The following is a 21738-nucleotide window of genomic DNA, read 5'->3' on the forward strand; positions in this document are numbered from 1 at the left end:
ATTTGGGTCTGAGTGTTTGTTAGAATGCTGTGTATGCTGCCAGTGGCAACACTTCACCATGTGCACTGCTCGATATTTGCTTTGTCGCTTTTGCAAAGCCTTTTGACATGTGAGCAACCATGTTTTATAATGGCGTCACCATTCATTGTTGCTATATGTGGAACATTTTTATTTTCCCTTGCTGAATTTGGTACCCATCTTTCCGCCATTTGGCATTTGATGCTTCCTTCTTTGAATGCTAGCAAGGGCTTTTCAGTTTTCATTCCTGTTAGGATATCACTGATGTTTGGAGAGTGTATTCTTAACCCTAAAATATACTTTACTCCTCGTCTTAGCCCCACAATTCTGTTCAAAGTGTGTGTGGACTATCCTGAAAGCCAATTTGCAGCACAAAAGATGTAGGAGATGCATCCTCAGCTCTGGGAATAACATCAGTACACCGCCTACTGGGACCGTGGAATTGCAACCTCTTTCAAGACCTGCAGAGCACTCGACTAGTTTTCATATAAAAGTCAAAATATCGGGTGATTCAAAAAGAACTGAATTTAAAAACATTACTCAGTAACTGCATATCATATGGTCATGTAGTATTGGCAACTTGTAAAATATCTCTCAGTTTTTTTTTTCCTAATCTTAAAAATGCTAAAATGAGGTTCTCCCTCACTTCTGGCTCACACAGCTCATGCCCATCTTGTAGTCCAATTCCTCCCAGACTCTTTATCACCATAAATGGCCGACATGGCATCCACATTTTGTTCCTTCACTTAAACATAAACTTTCAAGTGTCAGAATTTGGGGAAAAAAATTAAGAGCATCTCCATAATTTGGTGCATAGAACATATTCATATGAATAATAAATTAGTGGAAGTATTAGCATGGGAGATATTTGAAAGTTTTCAGCCGAGTGATCTCAGGTGGTAGTCATAAGCCTGAAAGTCTTGTCAGGCTGAACAGATGTGCAATGTATTCTGGGAAAGCTGAAGGGCAGAGCAGGACTCTTAGCATTTTATATAGATAAAACAATGGAGCAGAAAGTTAAAATGTATTATATAGGTAGCCTTTTTGCAGCTTCAAGCTGCTCATAATTCTCATGTAAAAATACCCTTGAGCTTGTGATAATGATTCAGTAACATTCGAAGTATTTAGGGAAAATAAACTCTCTGCTAAGGGAGAAGGCATGCGTGTTAGAAAGGAGGTAGAATGGCTGTCTTTTATTGCAACTTATTTATGAAGAAAAAGAGTTCTTTCTTTTCATTCGCTGACATGAACACTTTTCATGAACATTTTGGTGCTTTTCTGACACTTTTGTAAAGAGCTCAGCTCAGTTCCAAAAAAGGACACTTTCTCAAAGTGACAGAGACATTTTCATTGAGCTCTCTATTGGTTGATGCTTAGCGGTCAGACACTTTCCAAGGAGCTCTGTCTTGAACAGAAAATCGTTCTTTTCATTTACAACAAAGAATATATAATTTGTAATGAAGCAACTGGACCACCTGAAGTGTCTTGCTGGTATGAAGAATTAAACAAGGTTGGTTTTCATTTTTAAGTAAAAGCTTAAACTCACTCAGTGCATTTACATGCACACTGATAATCAGGCTAAAGTGAATAACCCAGTTAAGGTGAAAACTTGGTTTCATAAAAATCTAAGTGTACATGGAAAAAAAATCACCATTGGTCACCGTGATGCCTATGATCATTCTCTTGTGTTTTATAAATATGATGGCATGTTGACTTCAATAAGTTTTGTGATAGGTTACTGTAAAAAGTAATCTGACTACGTAACGCTCATTACTATTAACATGTTACCCTACTGCTCTTGAGATTGTGTTGATGGGCTAAGCACCATAACTTCAGCTCCTCAACATAAATTTAGCTATTTCTGAAACATCGAGACAGATAATTTGCCTCTGGAAATTTATTTTGGGGATGCTTCTACCCATGGCTCATGAAAATGTGTGTGACGGAAATACATGCACAGACTACAAAATCTGTAACAGTCACCTAATTACGGATGTACATGGCCACGTAATTGGGTTATTCATGGAGAAATGTACCTCTGTTGACCAGGTTACTCAGAGGCCAATAACCTGATTACCTTAACCGGAATAAGAGTTAACATGGCATTATAGAAATCAGGTGTCTGTAAATAATCAGGTTACATGTGCATGTAAATGCATCGACCATCTCTGTCTGAACTGGTAATAGTACTGGTGCTTCATTCCTTGTCCAGCCGCAGTCCCTTAAGAGCTCAACAGAACACCTTTGAGAAGCTCTCTACTGGTAGTTAAACTGGGTTGAAGTAAAGACAACCCCAGTCAGTGAGCAGCCTGCCATTAGAAGCCCCCTAAGGCTGAATAGGGGATGTACAATATGGACAGTGAGACAGGTCAGAGACTACAGGCTACCTTTGACTTTTCTTTTCTGTCGCCCTTTAAGAAATTACCGTATATACTCACATATAAGTCGGGTCTTGAAACCCGAAAATTTGATCATAAAATCAGACCCCGACTTATACACCCGTTCAAAAATGCAACCCTTAATTTTTTTATTTTTTTTTTACGTCTTCTTGCTTCCTCCAATCTCTCACCAGTTTCTCAGACACGTCAAATTTTGTTGCAGCAGAGCAGTTACCAGTTTCTTTCACCTCTTCAACGACTTATGATTTAAAGCCAGCTTCATAATTTCTTCTGATCGAACGCTCCATCATAGATAAGGGATGCTCTTACGATAAAGGTGTATGAGGGTATGAGATACACAAAACACAAATCAGTGCAAACGTCGCTTCAGAATAGTTCGGGTATAACCTTGTGGTCACGTAGACACAACAGAGAGAGAGAGGTTAGGAGGACTCGCTGATACAGCGCACTGCTACACCCACATACAAATAAAAGGCTGTGTGCTCCATGGTTACTCTCTCAGGCGGGTGCCAGTATATCATAATCCTTTGTACCAATAGCGTGAGTTTTCCGCATTTTACTTAATCGACCGACATTATAAAATACCAGAAATTATACGGTAAAATCAAGTCCCGACTTATCTGCGAGTATATACGGTAATCAAAGAGGTCGGTTGGTACCTTTCATATTAGGTGAGCAGATAACATGATAAAACTTTGTCTTGGAGAATCCTGTCTTACTGCTCATTGTAACCTGTCTACTTGTGCTAGTTTGTCAAGGCCATTTGGCACAAGAGGGGCAGGGGACTGTTGACTCAGAACTGGTTGGGGTTTTACAAGATTAGCAAACCATTTCCTTTTGGGAAGTGGAGTGAATGGGTGAATTATTCTAGTCAGCTGCAAAACTGTTCAGAAGAACCAGGAAGAATAATCTTATCATACTAAAAATCTAAAGAACAGGCTAACCTTCTACGTTGCCCATAGTTGGTCTTTTGGCATTGGAACCCCTGCACATTTATTTTCTCCAGCATCTGGAGTTTATTTTCGTTCCTCCCTGGCCATAGCATTAGACTCATTATTATAATCAGAAATAGTTAAGGACTCTGTTGTTTCTACTGCTTGTATTATGAGGTCCTGCTAATCAGAAGTATGTCCCAACAAATTACGTTTTGGTTTAAGATGCTATAAAAGGAGCACCAATGCGACCTTGAGGTAGAGCAGAAGAGACCATACAATCACACTATAAGAATAAAGAAGTCAAGCAACACAGCAAGCAGATTGAACCTCTTGTACTCTTTGCTTAGAACTTTAACTATTTCCTTCATCTATGTGTAAATAACTCAAATCTATTGTTCTTAACATATTAGAAATCTACATTGTGTGCTAAATGCATATTTTAATTTTCTCAATACCTTTTTTATTGCAAAAATCTCACAGAATTGAGAAATCCTTTTAGAGCAGTGCTTCCCAAACTCGGTCCTGGGGACTCACTATGACTGCAGGTTTTTGTTCCAGTCAGCTTCTGTTTTTAATTGGACTCCTGGACTAATTAAGTGAACTGTTATATCCTAAGTTCTGTGTTTTGGGAACAATATAGAAATTCGAAAAACAAACAAACAAAAAAATGTACCAAGTCTTGTTCAAAAAGCAGACACCATCAGTATACACCAGGGTTCAACTTTAAGATTAGGCACCCTTACACTATTTCAAGATTAGGCAGCCTGGTGTACCTGGCTTGACCCCCATGAACCTTAAGTTCTGGGTTTGTAGTAGGGGCTTTTGACGTCCGGTTTTTGAACAAGACCCAATGTACCAAGCAGTTATATGGGAGTAATGTATTTGTTTTTCTTTTTAACAATATTTTCATCTTGATTTTCATTCTACTTTTCCAGGTGTTCTAATTGTTTAATTAATCCATTATTTACTAATAAGTGGGTCTGCCTTTGATTATTCAGTGTTGTTTGCCTGGGTGTCTGCTCTTCTCGTTTTTAAGTCATTAATAAGATACAACTAAGTGGGAAAACTGCACAGAGAAAGGGCAAAATATAATAAAATCAACAAACAGCTGACCCTCTAATGTCCTCATTTCTAATCCTGTTCATCCTCGTCACACTCAATGCAAATCTTAGCATGTTTAACTCTGCTACCTCCAGCTCTGTCTCCTGTTTATTGGTCAGTGCCACCGTCTCCAATCCATATAACATAGCTGGTCTCACTACCGTCCTGTAGACCTTCCCTTTCACTCCTGCTGATACCCGTCTGTCACAAATCACTCCTGACACTCTTCTCCACCCATTCCACCCTGCCTGCACTCTCTTTTTCACCTCTCTTTGACGATTCCCATTACTCTGTACTGTTGATCCCAAGTATTTAAACTCATCCACCTTCACCAACTCTACTCCCTGCATCCTCACCCTTCCACTGACCTTCCTCTCATTCACATACATATCTTGTTCTTACTGACCTTCATTTCTCTCCTCTCTAGAGCATATCTCCACCTCTCCAGGGTCTCATCTACCTGCTCCCTACTATCGCTACAGATCACAGTGTCATCAGCAAACATCATAGTCCACGGGGACTCCTGTCTAATCTCGTCTGTCAACTTGTCCATCACCATTGCAAATAAGAAAAGGCTCAGAGCTGATCCCTGATGTAATCCCACCTCCAACTTGAATGCATCCATCACTCCTACCGCAGACCTCACCACTGTCACACTTCCCTCGTACATATCCTGTACAACTCTTACGTACTTCTCTCCACTCCTGACTTCCTCATACAATACCACAGCTCCTCTCGAGGCACCCTGTGTCATATGCTTTCTCCAGGTACACAATGACGCAATGCAACTCCTTCTGGCCTTCTCTAAACTTCTCCATCAACATCCTCAGAGCAAACATTGCATCTGTGGTGCTCTTTCTTGGTATGAAACAATACTGCTGCTCACTAATCATCACCTCACTTCTTAACTGAGCTTCCACTACTCTTTCCCATAACTTCATGCTGTGGCTCATCAATTGTATTCCTCTGAAGTTACTAAAGTACTGTACATCCCCCTTATTCTTAAATATCGACACCAGTACACTTCTTCTCCACTCTTCAGGCATCCTCTCACTTTCCAAGATTCCATTAAACAATCTGGTTAAAAACTCCACTGCCATCTCTCCTAAACACCTCAATACTTCCACAGGTATGTCATCTGGACCAACAGCCTTTCCATTTTTCATCCTCTTCATAGCTGTCCTTACTTCCTCCTTGCTGATCCTTTGCACTTCCTGATTCACTATCTCCACATCATCCAACATTCTCTCTCATTCATCAGCCACTCAAAGTACTCTCCACATCTTCTCAATACACTCTCTTCGCTTGTGAATACGTTTCCATCTTGATCCTTTATCACCCTAACCTGCTGCACATCTTTTCCAGCTCGGTCCCTTTGTTTAGCCAATTAGTAAAGGTCCTTTTCTCCCTCCTTAAGTGTCCAACCTCTCATACAACTCATCATACACCTTTTTTTTAGCCTTCGCCACTTCTCTCTCCACCTTGCGCCTTATCTCATTGTTCTCTTGTCTACTTTCTGCATCTCTCTGACTATCCCACTTCTTCTACTCTCCTATACTTCCCCATTCCATCACCAGGTTCCCTTTTCCTCCTTCCTCTGTCCAGATGTCTTGCTAAGCACCCTTCTAGTTGTCACCCTTACTATTTCTGCTGTAGTTTCCCAACTGTTTGGTAATTCTTCACTTCCTCCCTAAGCTCAACCTTGCCGTCTTCCTTTTTCAACTTCCACCATTTGATCCTTGGCTCTGCCAACACTCTCCTACTCTTCTTGATCTCCAGCGTCATCCTACAGACCACACCTTATGATGTCTAACTACACTTTCTCCTGCCACCCCTTTGCAGTCTTCAATCTCCTTCAGATTAACTCTTCTGCATAGGATGTAATCTACCTGTGTGCATCTTCCTCCACTCTTGTACATAATTCTATGTTACTCCCTCTTCTTAAAATACATATTCACCACAGCTATGTCCATTCTTTTCTTTACAAAATCCATCATCTGACCTTCTTCATTCCTCTCCTTGACACCATACCTACCCATCACCACTTTCTGTCCCTTGGGTACACTGTTCATGACTTCATCCAACTCAACTCCAGAAATCTTCTTTCTCGTCCATCGCACACTCAACTTGCAGGGCATTTGCACTAACAGCATTCATCACCACACTTTCAACTTCCACCTTCATAATCATCAGTCTGTGACACTCTTTTCACCTCCAAAACACTCTTGACATACTGTTCCTTCAGAATAACTCCTACCCCATTTCTCCTCCCATCCACACCATGATAGAGCAATTTGAATCAACCTCTGATCCACCTGGCCTTACTACCCTTCCATTTAGTCTTGTGCACGCACAATATATCAACCTTTCTTCTCTCCATCATTACAACTAACTCTCTCCCCTTACCAGTCATACTGCCAGCTTTCAAAGCTCCTACCCTCAGTTCCACTCTCTTTACCTTCCCCCTCTCCTCCTTCTTTGGCCAACAGTGGCCCAGTTTCCACCAGCATCCTGATGGCTAACAGTACTGGTGGTGGTTGTTTTTAACCCAGGACTCGAACGATCTGGTATGGAAATCTCTATTGCTGTCTGCATGTTGATCTCGCAAAATTTTACACTGGATGCCCTTCCTGACCTAACCCTCCCGATATATCCGGGCTTGGGACCATCACGAACAAACACACTGGTTTGTGCATCCCCTTCTGGCTGAGTTCTAGACACTATCTTCATAATAATAATAACAACAACATTAGTCATCTGCATGGTTCTTGTGGCTGATCCTCCGATTACCTGAACTACCCAACCTCTGAGATTACACAGGTGGTGAACCAGCTGAGGGTAGGGTAGGGTGTGGGGCTCTGTGGTATTCGGGATGAACTTCTCCAGTCTGGTGGTAAGGTTGTCCTCCTGGCATTGCAAGCAATCTTTGCTTCCATTTGGGAGAGGGGTGTCAGCTCAACTGACTGGAAAACTGGACATGTCCCTAAATGGAAAGGGTGATCAAGTCCTTGCTAAGACCATCCTTGATACGATTCGTAAACACTTGCTGAACTACCAGCGACCAGAACAGTCTGGTTTTACACCTAAGAAGTATACCATCAACCACATTCTAGCAATGAGGGTTCTCATGGAGCACAAACACAAATATCGGCAGAGTTTGTTTGTAGCCTTTGTCGATTTTTGTAAAGCATTTGACTCAGTTGATTGAGCTGCCCTGTGGAACATCCTGAGACTATCCAAGGTTGCTGGATATCATGGCTAGCCTGTACACTGGTACTGTGAGTTCTGTGCAGAGTTGATTTTGGGGTTCATCAGGGGTGTATTCTTGCTTCTACTCTGTTCAATGCTTGCATTGACTGTGTGTCAGGCTGGGTTGTGGAGTTCAGCGGCTCTGGGGCATCTGTTGGTAAAGAAAGATTCACTGACCTTGACTTTGCTGACAATGCTGTGATCATCATGGAGTCAATGGAGGCCTCTGATCAGGGTCTCTCGAGACTGAGTGAGGAGACTCAGGCCTTTAATGACCTCTTAGGCATAGCCATCAGCAGTGTGTTTGTCTGCAGAGAGAGGTTTACTTACCTCAACGGCACCATTCATGTATCTGGTGACTCTTCCTATGAAGTCAGTAGATAGTAGTCAGTAGAGCATGGGGTTGGGTGGGATGTCATGAGGTTGCTGGAAAAGGGTGTGTGACGCTCCCAATATCTCTGCAAAAGGACGAAGGGCCAAGTCTTTACAGTAGAGTCCTGGTGCTTCCTATCTTGCTATATGGTTAAGACACATGGATGCTTTCCAGTGACCTGAGATGAAGACTGAACTCCTTCAGTACTGTGTCTCTATGGAGAATCCTTGGGTACTGTTGGTTTGACTTTGTTTCGAATGAGTGGTTGCTCACAGAGTCCCAAATGAGGCACCTTACCATGCATTGTGAAGGAGCATCAGTTACGGCACTAAGGCCACGTGGCGCAATTCCCTATGGGTGATTCAGCTCACTGTACCAGTGCATGCTCCCGAACCTGACCTGCTCTAAAACTACCAAAATGAAAGATTAGAAAGAACCTGAATGATTAATATTTGGTAATTGCAACATCTACAGAAAACATAACTGCTGCAAGGTCACTGTCTGTATAATCAATCCTTTAAATAACACCACTAATTTAAAGCAGTAAAACAAAATCAGATGCCGGGCACCTGAATGGACAAATAAGCCAGTGGCATTGGGGTTCAAGAGTTTTTCTTTAATCGTTTAAGAAATAAAAACATTTTAAAAGTGAATTTCAGCAGAATAATAACAACAATAGTAATAAATGACAGCAACATTGTAATAGGGATGCAGTTTGGGACTTCGTCAGTTCTTGTGAATGGAGTTCTTCCTGTTGCAGACTTGAAGGCCAAGAGTAGCAGGGCGCTGTGAACAACACAGGCAGATTGGACCTCCCTTTATGCAAGAACTAGGCATGGCATTTAACTATTGACCAATGACCCATCACACAATCGGAATGCAAAGCAGTCAGTCATTTAGAATAAAAAAAATGAAATAAAAAAAATAATCAGACCCTGCCGCAACTGGAAGAGAGGCTATGTAGCGACTAGTTAACTAGTCAGCCCGCCAGGCACTCGATAAGATGGATGGTAGTTAGAATGAGACAGCATATACACTAGCGGAGATACTCAAAGGGAGATTTTACAACAAGAAACTGAAAGTCTATACAAAATGTCATTTAATCCGAGTAAATTAAAACAAAAAAAAAAACCCTTCACCCAACTAGCAGCAAATATGAAAACAAGTTAAAACAATAAAATAAATTAAAAGTGGAATGGGGACATAAAATTCTGAAAACTGAAATTTTAAACAAAGGGCATGATGAAAGATTGGTGCTGCCAAAAGGTCAAATGTGCAAACTCTGTGACGCAAAACCCCACCAACCCACAGAACCATATTTAGCTATGTCTGCAGGAACTGCTTTTACTTTGTTCTTGGTTCTTTTACTGTTTAATTCAGAGTAACCCCCATATTACAAATAAAATCTAAGTTAACAGTATTCAGAATTGCAAAATTCTTTGAGTACTGAACACAAAAGGTTCTGCAGACACCCCATTTACAAACCCTGTATCATACATATTAATAGGTTTAATCTCTCATATTATATGTATTTATGTGTGTATATATACATATACCCACACAAAAAACTTTGGAGCCATGCATTCCACATCATATCATATCATATCATATAATATATATATATATATATATATATATATATATATATATATATATATATATATATATATATATATATATATATATAAATAAAAATGTCTGCTTTGCTTTTTTTTGTACAGACAGTCAACCATTTCCATTAAAACTGAAATAATTAAAAAAAACGCTAAGAAACAGGGCTAGCAAAGAACACAAGTGATTCCTCTATACAATCAAATGTTGTAATCATAATAAATTACTGCAAATTCACAAACACTGTTTTGCAGAATGGGCTGAACAGCAGAGATCAAAAATTACAGCAAATGAGTTTCCATAATCTAAAGTTCAAGCACAGCATTAAAAGAATGCCAAAGAAAAATGCAGGACAACTGATGCAAATTTTCGAGATACTTAGAAACACTAATGTCTTAATCATCATGTCTGATCCAACAAAATGATTAACCCACTTTACAGATCTTGAGAAGGGGTCTCACACAAACAAAAATAAAACTTTCTGTATAGGTTTGGTTATATATTTTTTTAACCAAGGAAAATATAAGACTCTTTTGCATCCACAGATACATAATTTCTGCACAAATAATTCCTTCAGTGGGCAAGAAACTTGCAATTGTCAGTAGGGAACACTTATTAATGCAGAAATGTAATTACTAGGAAGACAGTTTCTTAGCTTCTCCATAAAAGTCACGCTCTACAACAAAAATTCAAGCATTTGTGCAACTTAAAACCATAAAATCCTCAGCAAGGATAAAAAGGGAAAACTGTATTCAGCTCCAAAGGCTGATCTACAAACAAAATTTTGTATTGGATATAAATTTCTAACTAAAGCAAGCCTGCAACTGTCTATTAAACTAGCATTAAACGCTCCCAACAGCTGCACGACATTTCTTTGTGACATAGCATATTACACTTATATTACAGCAAGCATTTACAAGAGTGAAAAGATAAAATTTTAGCTTATCAAATAAAAGCCTATACGTGAAAGAAATATAGCTGATTGCTGCACATATGGATGTGGAAACCCACACCTAATATCATACATTTTTTTTTTTAATTTGGGGAAAAAGCAGGGGACGAATAAATGTCTGGATTTAGTAAAACTTACACAAAATCTCTTGAATCAATCCAGAGATGGGTTCTCAGATCAAGTAGTAAAACAGATGAAAACAAAGACAATGGCTATTTTTTTAAAGGGACAAACAGAGAGTGGGTGGGTAATATCACCGGATAAAAAAAATTATTGACTGAAATGTTGCTTTTATCATTCCAATGCCTGATCAGACTGCTTTGCCAGCACATTATTTAAATACAGCACAATACAATATGAATCTGCCAGGTAAAGAGGTGCTAAGACAAAGGCCTATGATATGTAAAACATATTCATGAACCTGTGGAACCTCATTCTGGCAGCACAGCTCAATCAAGGCACTGGTCTCTATCAACTAAACTCGGCGTAATTTTACTGCAGTCCAATCTGTAGTGCATTATACAGACAGTCTGCTGAATGCCTGAACTCGGTATTGCCAGGGTAGGCATAAGAAGCAACAGAATTCAGACTATCACCAGCATCTGCTACATTTTGACTCAAAATGATCAGATCTACAGAATATATAGTGGCACTCCCTACAGTCTCAGAAAATACACTGGAACTGGGTCCCCATCATCTAATAAATCTACAGATCAAAGATTCAAAGATATATAATTATATATATATATAAAACAAATAAATAAACAAAATATACATTTCCAAAATGCAACAATCACCATACCTTTTGTTTAAAAAAAATTATATTTATACACTTACAACTGACTGTAAAAAAAGAAAAAATAAGTCTCCTCCCCCGTTTATGCCAACACAACAGTAACACATGATGGCAACTGAGGTGACAGCCAAGTTCAGTTCCTGTGTTCAAAATGCCCCTTGGTGTTCAGTTCCTGTGCTTTTCACAGAAACTTCAGGTTTGGCTATGGGAGATCTCCCTGTGTTGCTCAAAGCGCCCCTTGATAACTGGCAGAGAAAAAGCTTGCTGCTGTAGCTCCTGCCTGTTCATGAAAGGGGCCAGACAGACAGCAGGATGGAGGAGTAAGACATAGCTAGATACATGTGGACAGCAGATTGAACACAATGGAGGGGAACAGAAGACTCATGATGAGGTCTCTAAACTCAGGAGGTATTGGCGACAGGTCCTGATGCACTGTTGGATGGAGATGAACCGCTGTCTGCAGCTAAACTGCCTTCCCCTATAACACAAAACAAAAAAGTTGTTACTCATTAGTTTAGTTAACCAGATATAAATTATGCAAATTAGTCATGTTCAAACTACAGCAATGTATACATTAGAATTACTAATGTACACATCGCAATTACTCTTAACACTACTATCAATATTTTAATGTCCTTTTTGATGATGAAGGTGATACAGAATGCTATGCTGAAATAGAAGAAATGATCCTTTACTTTCTTTCATCCGGTACTTGTGTAACATGTGCATAATCTTAAAAATGTGTGTATTTGTACATTTGATGAAGCACATTGATATGTGATGGCAATTATACTGCTAAATATATACAGTAATGACCAAGAAGTGATTTACTCTGTCATAAACCTTTATGTTCATGTCCAAAAACTATTCAAAGTAAGGGTTGAATACAAGAATATAGCTTTTAAATAATCATTTTTAGTATAAAAATTGTGCATCATCGGTATCCATTTTATACTGCTTTTTGCCTTTCAAAAAATCCACAATTTGAAATAACCTGCCAGTTAATTATCTCAAATGCTATAGCACTTAAACTTTATTTCTTCTGCATTGCTAGCTGGTTAGATAAGATGACCATGTAAGTTGTGTTAGCCCTTCACTTATTTGGCTGCACATCCATTTTACTAGAATTTTTTCAGTCAGTTCTGGCTGTATGCGGACTGAAGTACAAATCTGGATTCTTCACAGAACTCTGTTTAATTTTTGGAAAATGTAGCATAGAGGATTGAGAAATAAAATGTCAGACTGATCTATTTATTTTTTCTCCACTTGTTGCATAAAACTTTTTTTTTTTTTGTGTAACTGAACCTCACTATTTTGCCAATGGAAATGAAGACAGCAAGGAGTGTTGTAAACTGGAATTAGAGTAGAATACTAGAACAGTCTAGATGAGAACAGGCCATTCAGCTCAACATAGCTCACCAGATCTAACCACTTATTTTTTCTAAAATAACACTGTCTAGTTTTGAAGTCCATAAAGTCCTACTGTGTCTACTACACTACTTGATAGCTTATTCCATGTGTCTATGGTTCTCTGTGTAAAGAAAAACTTCTTAATATTTGTGCGTAATTTACCCTTAACAAGTTTCCAAATGTGTCCCCGTATTCTTGATGAACTCATTTTAAAATAACAGTTTCAATCCACTGGACTAATGCCCTTCATAATTTTAAAAACTTCAATCATTCCCCTCTTAATCTTCATTTGTTTAAACTGAAAATGTTCAGCTGTTTTAATCTTTTTTATTAATTCATCCCCTGTAGCCCCGGAATCAGCCTAGTTGCTCTTCTTTGCACTTTTTCTATGTCCTTTTTGTAGCCTGGAGACCAAAACCACAAAGTACTCCAGATCAGGCCTCACAAGTGGGTTACAAGAGTAGGACCTTCTTGGACTTGTACTCAACACATCATGCTATATAACCTAACATATAAATATGAAATGTATTTGACATATAACTTTTTCTTAAAATTCATTTAAATTAGGCAGAACTAAAATACCACCAGGGTATGTCCATCTGAATCTTGAACAACCCATCTTAATACTTCACAGAGGGAAACACAATCTGTATATGTGGAATAGATTGGTATTTTTGCCTATGGGAATATATGATAAAAATAAATGATAATCTAAAAGATTTGCACTCCACAATTTTACAGCATGTACATGTTGCTTGTAAACAGAATTGTACTGATGATTTCCATTTATAATTATGGAATTATACTATTCCGGATTATACTGATGACTGAAGTTTCTTATCTGAATACAGTATCTTAAATTTATAAATGACTGGCAGTTCTGTATGTGTGCTTTGATTGTAAGGCTTTGAGAACGGAAAAAAACTTTGATACATTGCTCTAAATACCAAAAATACACTAAAAGCAATGTTCTAATTCTATAGTCTCTTATTTTTAATTTTCTATTTTTAATAGAAGAGAGAAAAAAAGCAAAACAATAAGCAAACAAGATTAACCTTACAACCAATTTTTGCTTATATTCAGGTACATCTAAAAATGCATATCGAATAAGCAAAAATGCAATTTATAAGCTGCAAGGATCATTTTAGCACACAAAGCTCCTGGTTCATTTTATTTTTATACTTGCTGACTACACACTTAGGTAAATGGACTCATTACTAGAATGCCGGCCACAAAATTTTGAAATTAACTGAATGGAATAGTATTGGAACACCAAAACAAAAAGCACAGGGATATCTTGTTTGTGGTTTATGTGACATACCTTGAGAGTCTGCATTAAAATTACTTAGTTTTGCAAAAGTATTGAATTGCCCTGGAAAGTAGTTGTTCACATTCTCTGAATTTTTAAAGAAACATATCTCTCCAATTACGTATTTTATTTACAACCTAACAATTTATTTTAAAGCCAAAGTAAATCATTTGTGAAAAGCATATTACTAAAAATAAACACTGGAAAAAACTGTTTACATAAACATTCAAAACCCACACATCAATATTTAGTATGGGCTCCTTTTGCTACATTAACAGCCTTAGGTCTCTTGGGGTAGTCTGAACCAGCTTTTTATGTCACTCAGTAGTGATTTTGTCCCATTCTTCTTGGCAAATTTTCTGCAGCTCATTTAGGCTGGTTGGTTGGATGGCACATCCATCCATCCATTTTCCAACCCTTTGAATCCGAACACAGGGTCACGGGGGTCTGCTGGAGCCAATCCCAGCCAACACAGGGTGCATGGCAGGAACCAATCCCGGGCAGGGCGCCAACCCACCGTAGGACACACACACCCACACTCACACACCAAGCACACACTAGGGACAATTTAGAATCGCCAATCCACCTAACCTGCATGTCTTTGGGCTGTGGGAGGAAACCGGAGTACCTGGATGGCACATCTGGACTATAATTTTCAAAGAAAGCCAGAGATTCTCAATGGGGTTGAGGTCAAGACTTTGACTAGGCCATTGTAGAATTCTTTTTTTTTTTTTAAGCCATTCCATTTGTTTTGCACTTTGACCATGAGATTGTAGATGTACTGGAAGGTTAGCCTCTTCTCAAGCCTTAGTTTCTCAGCCAACTAGAACAGGGTCACTTCCAATATTTCCCTTTAGTTGGTTCGATCCATCCTTCCATTGGCCTCAGCATGACTCCCTGACCCTGTAAATGAAATGCATCTCCACTAGATTATGCTGCCATCCTTACCTCAATGTAGGGGTGATGGATCTGTTTTGAGGCATGTGCCATGCTGTATCTGCATAATGCTTTGAATTCTGGCCACAAAACCTTTTCCCATATCCTGTCTGGGTACCTCTCATATGTCAGGAGTTCATAATAACTCTTTTAAGGATACTCCTGAATAATGGCTCCTTCCTACCCCACATACCAAATAAGCCACTGTTATGGGAAGTTCTTGATATTGTGGACTCAAATACATGTGTCCCAGTTTCAGCAACTAAATTCTATAGTTCCTTCAAAGTGATGTCTGGCTTTATTGTTGCTTCCCATATCAGTGTATGTCTTGCTTGCTTGCTTTTTTATTTATTTACACACTGGCTGAGTAATGTTATAAACCTGCCACTTCCTGATGGTGGATCTAATTATGCTCACAGAGCACTTTGATATATTTTGTAACCTTTTTCCCTGTTTATGGATTTCAATCATATTGTCTTTTACTTCTGTTGTACACTATTTAGTTTTTATTTTAACAGTGGGGAAAAGGAATGGATGCTGAAAATAAGGCTTTTCAGTCTTACGAGAGTAATAAATTAAAAATCTGTCATTTCAAGCAATAACAGCCATTAGCAACACTAGAAATGTCTTGGCTATATTTTTAAATTAATTTAATGGTAGTATAAATTTCTATCAAAAACATGACATTTTTGGCATACTGCAAACCTCTGAACAGGTGTGTATATATTAGACTACTCTGCCTACTTGGTCAGAGTTACCTTGAAGCTTAGCAACAAGCGTATTATTTTGTTTAAAAAAAGTCAGAATGCTATTGTATACATGACAGAACCTTTCCATAATGACCATCATTCAACAGCTTCTTAGTTACAGAACTAGGAGACATTTGTCTGAACATTTTTTTTAACAAATAAAGCAGAGAGAGCCATATGACAAACAAGATTTTGGTTCGCTACATTGTCTCAACAGCTCATTAAAAGCCTTTCTACTTCAATGGTTCGGTTAAAGAAGTGCTTCCTGTGTCTAATATTAAATATACATTCCCTTAATTTACATTAGTATTTGCAAACACATAAATCACTATTTAACTAAATCTGATCAATTAGAATACTGCTATCAGCATCTCGGAGTATACTAACAACCTGGATTAGGTCTTCACACAGCCTTCAATGTTCATATAGACATTTCATTTTATTTGCCAGTCAAGAGTAGGATATGTCCCTTAGTTCCAGAATATACTTGGTTGCTTTTGTCTGAACAACTTTTAGAGATGCTGTGAATTTCTTTTGTATGGTAACCAACAATGCACACTATAGTTCAGTTCAAAAGCTTGATCCATTCAAATACACTACCCTAGCCAACAAGGAGAAGAAGTTCTGAAAGTGGTTCATTTAATAATATTTTGGCCAATGAGTTTGCATGCATGTGACACAAGTAAACTGAGATTTTATTTGTGGTTTGTTCAGCCTTACTCCCCACAGAAGTGTATTGTGTCAGGAACTTTGTAATCCATAAAGTTATGAGATTATTTTTTTTCTCAGCCATTACTATAAACACAGGGCAATTTTCTAAAGTTATGTGGTCCTTTCAGCTGTGATTTTTCCCTTTGCCACTTTCATTTTGATTAAAATATTCTAGACCTTTCAAGGTATTCCACTCAAAACTGCCAGTTTGGCTCATGACATAAGAGTTAAGAAAACTATATTGAATGAAGGACATTGATCATTTTTGTGTTGATCTTGACATTTGAAGTTGACAAAACAGTTGGCAGCATTATACTGTTCCTACTATAGACGGTTTATTTAAACTCTCCATTTTATGCCATACAAAGTAAGAAGGTATTGTCAAAAAAGTTTTCCACTGATATGTTCTGAGCATTAAGGTCTTTGGCGCAGGGTAATCAAAAAGGAAAGGTAACGGTAGTCCTTAATTATAGATCTGTTGCCAGATAAAGCTCTGTTCAAATGTTCTTACAAGTATCTACCTACTTCTTTCACATTATCCCACAGCATAAAGGGTGGACACAGAAACTTATGAACAGAGTACTTGCATCTTACATGTAAGTAGTGAAGAAGAAAAATAAAAAGCACATATACAATCCAGAGATAATTATTAAGGTTGATATATTTAAAAAGGCAATTTCCTTTCAACTCATTTTACCCACTGTAGCTCTAGTATTGAAGAAAACATACCATGCGAGGATGTGGCAGCAGTCTGTGAACGTGCATGAGGAGGAATGAGGACTGAGTTCAGCTGCGGCTGAATAGACATCTCTGTGTAAAAAGCAGCAAAAAAAGTGCAAAGTCGATGAAAAACTCCAAGATAACATAAATCCAAACAGGACCATGTAAACATAAAAAGAAATTGCTACAATCTGTTATATATAGTACTGCAACAATAATTCAAAGCATGACTCAACCTTTTCTGTCAGTTTTATCAAAATGAAGGGTAACAAGCAGCTTCAGGCTTTCACCAAAACCAAATCAAAAGTTAGAAACTAACTTTAATTGAGCTGATTGTTTGAATAAAATATATTTTCATTAATAACTTTGATCCATTCTACAAGTATTTTAATTAATAAACAATTTATTTTAAGCAAAAGGTATATACAAATGAGTTGAATAACTATCTGGTCTTTTAAATTTTTGCAAGAATATTTTGTCTAAAGGTTACATGTAACTCACACTAAAGTATCCTATTTTGTTTTAACTAAATGTACGAAACGCAAAATTCTTACTACAGAAACATTAGTTACATTGTTACAAGTGAAAAATTTCACAAACCTAGTTGAAGATTAGCATGCAATTCTTTCAATTTAAAAACAACGAACTTTATTGCAATTTGTACTGATATACAGGGTGGGTCATTTATATGGATACACCTTAATAAAATGGGAATGGTTGGCGATATTAACTTCCTGTTTGTGGCACATTAGTATATGTGAGGGGGGAAAACTTTTCAAGATGGGTGGTGACCATGGTGGCCATTTTGGATCCAACTTTTGTTTTTTCAATAGGAAGAGGGTCATGTGACACATCAAACTTATTGGGAATTTCACAAGAAAAACAATGGTGTGCTTGGTTTTAACGTAACTTTATTCTTTCATGAGTTATTTACAAGTTTCTCTTTGTTTACAGCCATTGACATGTCGCAGAGGTTAACACGTGAGGAGCAGATAGAAATTGTGTTGATGTCTGGTGAACGTAGTAACCGGGTCATTGCAGCAGATTTCAATGCAAGACACCCTACGAGACCACCCATCTCCCATGCTACAGTTAGCAAACTGCTTGCTAAGTTTCGTGAAACTGGTTCAATGTTGGATTTGCCAAAATGTGGACGCATGAAAACTGTCACTAATAAAGAAATCAGTGGCTGTCCTAGCTTCATTTAGCAATAGCCCACAGCGTAGCACATTAGCCGCATGTCACTGGAGAGTGGCATTAGTCGAACATCCCTTCGGCGGATATTAGCTACTCACAAATGGCACCCTTACAAACTCCAGCTACTGCAGCATCTCAACGAGGATGACCCAGATCGGCACTGAATTTGCAGAATGGGCAAAACAAAAATTGGAACAGGACCCTCAGTTTACGCAGAAGATTTTGTTCAGTGATGAGGCAAACTTTTATGTGAATGGTGAAGTTAACAAACAAAACCACCGCTATTGGTCTGACACTAACCCACATTGGATAGATCCCTCCAAGACTGTTGGAACAAAAAATTGATGGTATGGTGTGGTATATGGGGTACAAAGATAGTGGGGCCATTCTTCATCAATGGAAACCTCAAGGCCACTGGATATGCGAAATTGCTACATGATGATGTGTTTCCCTCTTTATGCACTGAAGCTGGCACGTTCCCTGAGTTTTTCCAGCAAGATGGTGCACCACCACATTATGGGTGTCAGGTCCGAGCATTCCTAGATGAACAGTTTCCTGGAAAGTGGATTGGTCGTCGTGGGCCAGTTGAATGGCCCCCAAGGTCTCCGATCTGACCCCTTAGACTTTTATCTTTGGGGTCATCTGAAGGCAATTGTCTATGCTGTGAAGATACGAGATGTGCAGCACCTGAAACTACGGATACTGGAAGCCTGTGCTAGCATTTCTTCTGCGGTGTTGCTATCAGTGTGTGAAGAGTGGGAGAAGAGGGTTGCATTGACAATCCAACACAATGGGCAGCACATTGAACACATTTTATAAGTGGTCAGAAACTTGTAAATAACTCATGAAAGAATAAAGTTACGTTAAAACCAAGCACACCATTGTTTTTCTTGTGAAATTCCCAATAAGTGTGATGTGTCACATGACCCTCTTCCTATTGAAAAAACAAAAGTTGGATCCAAAATGGCCGACTTCAAAATGGCCACCATGGTCACCACCCATCTTGAAAAGTTTTCCCCCTCACATATACTAATGTGCCACAAACAGGAAGTTAATATCACCAACCATTCCCATTTTATTAAGGTGTATCCATATAAATGGCCCACCCTGTACAATATTTTAAATATAAATCAAAGGTAACTTTAATAGTGGTTTATAAAATGCAGTATTGGAACTGAGCAACACAACAACAGGTACTATAGTAATTCCTAGGATCTGAAACTGAAGATTTAATCAAAGTTTGTTGTAAATTTTGATTAAATTTTGTTTTAAAAATTGATTTAATTTACTAATCTGTTGATTAAAATTTTCTGGTCAGCTTCAGATCTGGCAACAGAAACTTTAGAAATTAACAGTTCTTCATATGTTTATTATATAAAGTCATGTGTGTAAAAGAATTTGTCAATGCATCTTAAGCTTCATGAGGCTCATTCAGTTAGTTACAGAGGTCCTGAGTGCATTGGAACAGATAAATAAGTAAAGGACGTAAAGCTGTATAATGTCTCACTCAACTGGAATGAAAAATGAAAAAAATCAGATAGGCAGTTAAGAATATAATACAAATATCCATGGATTAGAAACCAAGAAAAGAAAAACAGCTTTATGTAAGAGACATTCTATTAAGTTAATGCTATGTTAAATTAATTAATGTATTTATCCAGTTATGTAAAAATGTTTGGCTTTGTATTACTACACAGAATAAACAGACAATGGAAGATCTTATCTCAGCCCCTACTAGCTAACATGTTAATGGATTATTCTAACTTATTTTCTTGTCATTCTGAGCAAAGCCTTTTCTGTTTTTGCTTTGCCTTGCAGCTGACAGGGCATGGAGGGCAAAAGGTAGTGTTATGTAATGTCACTTAACTAATCTATACCTTGCTACTATAAATTTATTAGAATATGCTATACAAAAGAATTTTAACTTTAAGAATGGAAAATAATTGAGACGTAACATGACAAAGTGTACAACAACATAGAAGAAACTTTTTTCCCTTTATTATTTGTGTGTTAAACAACTTTCTCCAGAGTTTTTTTGCAATTTGTTTTTTTTGAATTTTCTCTATAGTTTTTAAAACAAACTTTACAGGACTGTCGCGTTTTATGTATGAATTGGACTGGGTCCTGCTTTGCCAACTTAGTAGAAGCTAAATTTTGAAAACCTGGAATAGACAGCTACACCAGGGTATTAATGCTTTCAATGAAGATGATGAAATATTGAGTATTATAAAGTGAAAAAGTATACTCACCAACAGGACTGAAGTTGAACAGATTAGGTAGCTCTCTACCATTAGGCAACCGGGCCATTGGTTCCCTCAGGTCATCAAAGAATGAATGTGCACAGGCTTCAAGAGGTGAGAGACGAGTAACAGGCGTGTACTCCAACAGACGTGAACACAGTGCAATGGCTTCTGGTGGAGTTCGAGGCTTAAATACCTGTATATGAAAACATGTCAGATTTGAACTGGACTGAAATATTCTCAAAAATTCTATTCAAGACTTGGCAAGCTAGGAAAATCAGCAAACACTGAAGAATGTGTTAAAAAAACAAATTAGATTTCTCTACAAAAATGAAACAGTATCAGTATGTCAAGTTTTAGACCTTGATTTGTCAAGAACATGAGGTTCAAACTCAGAAGCAATGAACACAAGTAAATAAGGGCAACAGACCATCCAGGTACACAAAGTCACATGCAAAATCTTAATGAAGAAATCATAGTCAATCATTTACAAAACAGTACGTTTTTACACTGCAGGACATAAACTAAGCACTTGGTGAACATACAATAGCAAAACATTTAAATACCATTCACTTGGTAACCATGGGCTGAATTGAGTGTGGAACACCACCACAAAATACTACTTGTGTATCCATTTTGCTGCTAATTTAAAAAAAAAAAAAAAAAGATCTATTATATCACATACAGCATGTGTTTCATTATACCTTTAAGTCAATAAATAATCAAGACTATTCCCCTTAATTTAAGAAACGTAGCAAAACAGCATTATTATTTGCTGCATACATGTTTTATAGAGCGTGCTGATATTGATTGCAATGCAACTTGCATCTTTTTCAAATTAATTCAAAGACTACAAATGCTCAAATACTGGTGTATAGATGAGCTGCAGGAGCAGAAAAATATGCTGGATTCCATTGCTGCAAGTTACAAAACAGGGAGATGAACCTACAATGTACACGTGATCACCAAAATTGTATAAGTGAAGAATAATAAATGTTTGCCTGGAATGAGTTTTAAAAATTTTCTGCAGAG

At 37.9% G+C, this 21738-nt stretch overlaps 1 protein-coding gene across 1 annotated transcript in view; it reads right to left on the reverse strand.

Moving 5' to 3' along the window:
* Positions 1-10168: 10168 nt before the first annotated feature.
* gsk3ab (glycogen synthase kinase 3 alpha b) overlaps positions 10169-21738 on the reverse strand; it is a 72277-nt gene continuing 60707 nt past the window's right edge. Inside the window, exons 8-10 of the mRNA XM_039773149.1 lie at positions 20716-20902; positions 17279-17359; positions 10169-11912 (exon numbers count right to left, since the gene is read on the reverse strand). Coding sequence (XP_039629083.1) covers positions 11836-11912; positions 17279-17359; positions 20716-20902 — 345 coding nt within the window. The 3' untranslated portion in view covers positions 10169-11835. The remainder of the gene's footprint in view (positions 11913-17278; positions 17360-20715; positions 20903-21738) is intronic.

This window comes from Polypterus senegalus, chromosome 12, assembly GCF_016835505.1.
Source record: "Polypterus senegalus isolate Bchr_013 chromosome 12, ASM1683550v1, whole genome shotgun sequence".
Taxonomy (NCBI): domain Eukaryota; kingdom Metazoa; phylum Chordata; class Cladistia; order Polypteriformes; family Polypteridae; genus Polypterus; species Polypterus senegalus.